Source organism: Gadus macrocephalus, chromosome 1 (assembly GCF_031168955.1).
Source record: "Gadus macrocephalus chromosome 1, ASM3116895v1".
In the NCBI taxonomy this organism is placed as follows: Eukaryota; Metazoa; Chordata; class Actinopteri; order Gadiformes; family Gadidae; genus Gadus; species Gadus macrocephalus.
The window spans coordinates 17325604-17330454 of record NC_082382.1 but is presented as its reverse complement, the minus strand read 5'-3'; the positions used below and the strand labels follow the sequence as shown (position 1 = coordinate 17330454).

Genomic DNA, 4851 nt, shown 5'->3' with positions numbered 1-4851 from the left:
AGCCTGTGAATCTTTTTATCATGTTTGGCTTTAATATGAAATTGTGGGAAAAGTAAAGATTTTAAGGGCATAAGACCCGGGGTTTTATAGATGCATCTGATTCTAGAGATTAATATTATGAAAGAATTTTGAGTCCAGGTCAATCTGGTGAGGAGAAATAAGGCTAATTCATGACTTTTTACAATAGCGCCACCTTTGGGTGCAGTACCACAAATGTGGGTTTATGGGTGGTGGGGGTTATTGATTTCAAGAGTACTCGACTTACGGTATAGGCTGTAGTATGACTTTTACAGAATTTGAGGGGAAAAAACATTGTTACAGAAACAATAGGGGACCAAGCAGCTTCGCTGCTCGGACCCCTAAATATAAATGAGGTTAAACAGATCTACATCAGTACGTGTCCCACCTCCAATCCTGATCAGGCCAAAGTAGCCTACCATTTAAACACAGCAGATCTCATCGAGTCCTCTTTCATGATACATGAGCTTCAAGTTTTCAGAATTGTGTGCATAGTTCAAATTTTTTGGGTGCATACAATCGAGAAAAACTGTATGGCTGAATAGTGTCATATGCTGTCCTGTTCCGTTTTGTGGAAGACAATTAATCGTCGCACATTGGAATCTGAATAAATGAAGTCTGAATAATGAATGTTTTGAAACAGGCAGATTAATCGGCAACATCGATATTTACATAGCTATTGTAATTAGTTATTAGTCAGTTCATTATATTATTCAGTTAATCAGTTATGTGAAAATAGGCGATAGTTAACAGCATACTGTCTGTCACATGACATGGATTTCACCCATATTAGACTTAACGGTTGTTTCAAAATGGCTGACACAGTTCTTGCTGCACCTTTGCAGAACATGGAGGTTGCAGACAATATAATTCACCTATTTACTTGCTTCCGCCTTATGGAAAAAGTTATTGGTGCCGCAGAAAAAAACGATGCAGTGACCAAGTTGGCTGAGTAAACGGACATATTGCTAGCATGATATTGCCATCTAGTGGAAAGAGTAAAACAATACAAAAACATCCATAAAGGAAATGATTACCGTCATAGTAAAATGTTGTTTTTAACTTAAAATATGTTTTTGGATAATATGCTATATGTTATACATTAAATGTTTTACATAAAACATATCGCTGTTTTTGGAGCCTGTCACACAGATGGAACATTAATATGCATGTTTTATTACCACATAATGGCTGAAATATTAACAAGTTAACCTCATGTCATTGCCAACAAGCTCTGGACATCCGAATCCTCAATCAAACATATTAATCAAACAAAATAGGACTTTTTCTGGCGCTTCAAGTCTAATCGTCTAGTTCCAACTCCTTGTGAATAAATCAAAGTGCCCAAGTGCTTACTGGGGTGGTATTACCATTAAGAGGCTGTATAGACGGAGTGCTGTCTCAATGCTCATGTTGGATGAGTGAGGAAAGGGAAAGTAAATCAAGGTGTACAATTTCAAACCGTTGAGCGCTCAAATTAACCACTCAACTAAAATAGTACTTAAACCCAAACCACAAAACACGGCAAGACATCAAATGTCCATAATAAACACTACACAGACATAACGCACTCACTTAACATAATCGGGAAACAATGATGGAAAATCACAGAACATTTTTATCTTTACCGGCCTGAAAATACCTGAGCTAACATTATCTTCTTAGAACGTAGGTCGCTTAGCTCTTTTGACATGAGGATGGTTACTAACAAATACGTTCTCCATTATTATTCATCTTCAGAACAGAAAAACAGAAGGACAGCACAAAGGCATCCCCTTTATGTAAAGATCAGGGATAATAATGCAGTGATGTGTGCTGGAGTGCCTTTCAAAACGTAGTCTGGCACCAAGTGCATCCGGTCCAAAACCCGGCCTACAGGAAGGGGGTCTGGTCCTCCTGGTTATGGGGGAAAGGAACGAGGCAGAACCGCTGGACCAGCCTGCAGTCCAGCAGCCCAGCGTTCATCATGTCCTCCTGATTGAAAGGCAGCCGCTGTAAAACACTCCCTTCCATCTCCTCCAGTGTTCCAGGAGACCGTACGACTCCCGCCTTGACACTCTCCTTCAACGGTTTGTTAGAGGAACGCGTGACGTCCCAGCTTGACCCCGCCATTCCGTTTGCGGCTCTTCTGGGTGCAGACGTCACTCTTCTGACTTTGATGGGCGTTAAAGCGGGAACAATGTTTGTGAGGACCTTCATTGTGGAAGAGTCATCGTAAACTGTATTAACGACGTTCATACCACACATGTAGTGATTCCTCTTGTAACATTCGACAGGGACACGTCGCTGACTCTTTTCTCGAACGATATGGACTTCGTCCTCCACCTCCTCCTCCACCACCTCCTCCACCACCTCCTCCACCACCTCCTCCACCTCCCACACCACCTCCACCACCTCAGGAGCAGTGCTTCCCGGGCTGATCGAAGCCCTGCTCACGTTTGTTGAACCCTCCGAGCTCTTGGAGGGAGACTCAAACACGACCCCCCGCGGAGGAGGGCGTGCCCTCTTGTACCTAGGGGCCGGGCCTCTGTGTCTGGGTTGGACCGCCGGCTGCTTCAGCATGTAGCTCTGCACCGACTCGGGCACCAGGAAATCGCGGCGCTTTTTGCGGGGCAGCAGAGCCGTGAAGCTGTCCGGGAGACAGGTGCCCACGATGGGGACCACGGTGGCCGGCTTGAGCGCCGAGATGAAGTCCTCCAGCTCCCGGTAGGAGGAGTGGTCCGAGTAGGGCACCACGTGCACATTGGGCTGGTGGGGCACCGCGGGCCTGCTGGTGGGCAGTATGGCCAGGGTAGGGTAAACCTGGTTCCACTTCTGCATGTTGGAGTAGCGGACCTCCCTCTGCTCCACCAACCGCAGGCGGCCGGCCCCCTCGTCAGTGGTGAACACGTCCGGGAGCCCCAGCAGGCAGAGGGTCTCCATGCGCTCAGCGCTGACCTCCACCCAGCTCTTGAACTCCAGGGCAAGGGAGACGATCAGAGACTCCTTCCCCAGGGAGTACAGACCTGCAGAGAGACAAGTAAGGCCAGGGCTGATAGAGGGCTGGTTGATATGAACTAAATATCACAGCAAAATTACCTTTTCGATCTCTTTTGATGCCATGGTTTAGTTTTTCTCCATGTCATAATTAAATATAACTTGTTTTCCCTAGTATTAAAAACATGGCAGTGTACAGGTAGAAACCACTCTTTGTCTTGATAAAGTGATATCATTCAAATATTTATTTGCCAACATGTCATGCAAGCCTCAAAATCTCTGAGCTAGATTATCCCAAGATAATAAACTTTCAGCCGCTTCAAAACCACGATAACTAAATATTATAAATAATATGAATAAACTCAGCAAACTAGGCAGTGTTTGTGTTGTTATTTGTCCGTGAGCTGAATATATTATACTCTCCTATGGAGTCGACATTAGTCTCCCAACTAAAGGAAGTTTTATTTTCACCCAAATCCCTTTCCATCCTACTTCGACAGCACTTACCGATGACAACGTTGTGGTCGGGGTGGCTGCGGATTATCTCTTTGATCTTCTCTGTGGCTCTCTGCCTGGTTGGCAGGACCCGGGTGGGGTCACAGTTGGTGTTGTCAAGGTATAGGAGGTCTATGTGGATGTCGTTCCTGAGGCAAGGCTCACGTAGCATCGAGGGAGCATACCTGAAGTCACCTTCAATAGTTCACCAAAAACATTGAGGAGTATGTGATTTCATGGTTCCGTTTATGAATAAAAGATCTTTATCCACTGGAATCAACCAAAAAGGACAGGAAACGTAATGGTTAACTAATCATAACGTTACAAACAGCAGTTACATGTAATGTTCAGGAGCTGACCTGTGTAGAGTATCGAGCCAAAGTAACCCTGGAACAGAAACATGACGGACCCGGGGCAGTGGTTGGCGTCTATAAGTGTGACCGTCAGTCTTTCCTTGCCGATGTCATCCAACGGCAGCATGTACGGCTCATCCAACTCCAGAGGTCGGATCCATTGCTGTTTCACCTACATTATACCGGTACGTACATCATGTTAATACATAATACCTTTGTTAAGTCGCAAATTGAACTAGACCATCGTATTACATCAAATCATAACAATCGAAACGGTACAATCAGGTGATATAGAGTTGTACCTGTAGTTTTAGTTTCAAGAGTGCAGCAGATAATGGGGAGCAGTAGATCGGTCGGTCGCTCCATGTAGAAGTTAAACCAACTGTGTGGTCGCTGTGCATGTGAGATAGAAAAAACAGGCGAGCGTGTGGACACTTGCGAACCTGCCAGAAGTCTACAGCCAGCGGGGTATGTGGGATTACATGTCCATTCACTGACATTTTACCGAAGCTCGAAAACGTAGTAACATACACAAGATATACAGCTTCCTAGACACTGGCAAAACAACAACACACAAATGATGTTCTGAGTCCCCAAGCTAATGCTATTAAGTGAAGAGCCCCGTCAGCCCTCATTACTTTAGTCGTAGTCTATTTTATTTTAATAGGATGTGACCATAGTGCCGTCATAATTATGATAACACACGATTTCTTTCAACTAAATAAGAACATTGAAAGCCCACGGCACGGAGCGCGCCATTTTTTATTTCAACTCAACATGCCACGCCCCCTGTCAAGACGTAGACTATCTTTCAAACAGCGCCCCTGTAGGTAACACAAAATAAAGCCAATTTGATATGAATGTAAGAAATAGGATTTTTTACATTCTTATAGGATTATTTAGGATAAAGTATCAGACTCTGTAGCTGGATAATTTCTTTATGTAGGCCTACATATCAAACATTGAATATGCAGTTGAATAGCACACTGATAATCTTGAAGGATCCTGT

The 4851-nt window shown here is 44.2% G+C and overlaps 1 protein-coding gene across 2 annotated transcripts; it reads right to left on the bottom strand.

The window, feature by feature from the left end:
* Positions 1-1174: 1174 nt before the first annotated feature.
* Positions 1175-4630, bottom strand: dclre1b (DNA cross-link repair 1B). Of its 2 annotated transcripts, XR_009525440.1 has the most exons (5): positions 4145-4630; positions 3849-4014; positions 3502-3684; positions 1647-3023; positions 1175-1250 (listed from the first exon to the last, which is right to left on the bottom strand). XR_009525440.1 is itself a non-coding variant. In XM_060050670.1 (4 exons), the coding sequence occupies exons 1-4, from the start codon at positions 4340-4342 to the stop codon at positions 1891-1893; spliced, it is 1680 nt and encodes a 559-aa protein (XP_059906653.1). In that variant the 5' UTR covers positions 4343-4630; the 3' UTR covers positions 1175-1890. The 2 variants fall into 2 exon arrangements, 1 of the variants encoding a protein (XP_059906653.1); XM_060050670.1 differs by having other exon boundaries at positions 1175-3023.
* Positions 4631-4851: the final 221 nt, after the last annotated feature.

Excerpts from the sequence above, each read along its gene's own strand:
- dclre1b (XM_060050670.1), bottom strand. The coding sequence starts at position 4,342 with ATGTCAGTGAATGGACATGTAATCCCACATACCCCGCTGGCTGTAGAC. Across the intron at positions 4,015-4,144 it reads TCTTGAAACTAAAACTACAG|GTGAAACAGCAATGGATCCG; the intron begins GTACAACTCTAT and ends GGTATAATGTAG. Across the intron at positions 3,685-3,848 it reads TGGCTCGATACTCTACACAG|GTGACTTCAGGTATGCTCCC; the intron begins GTCAGCTCCTGA and ends GAACTATTGAAG.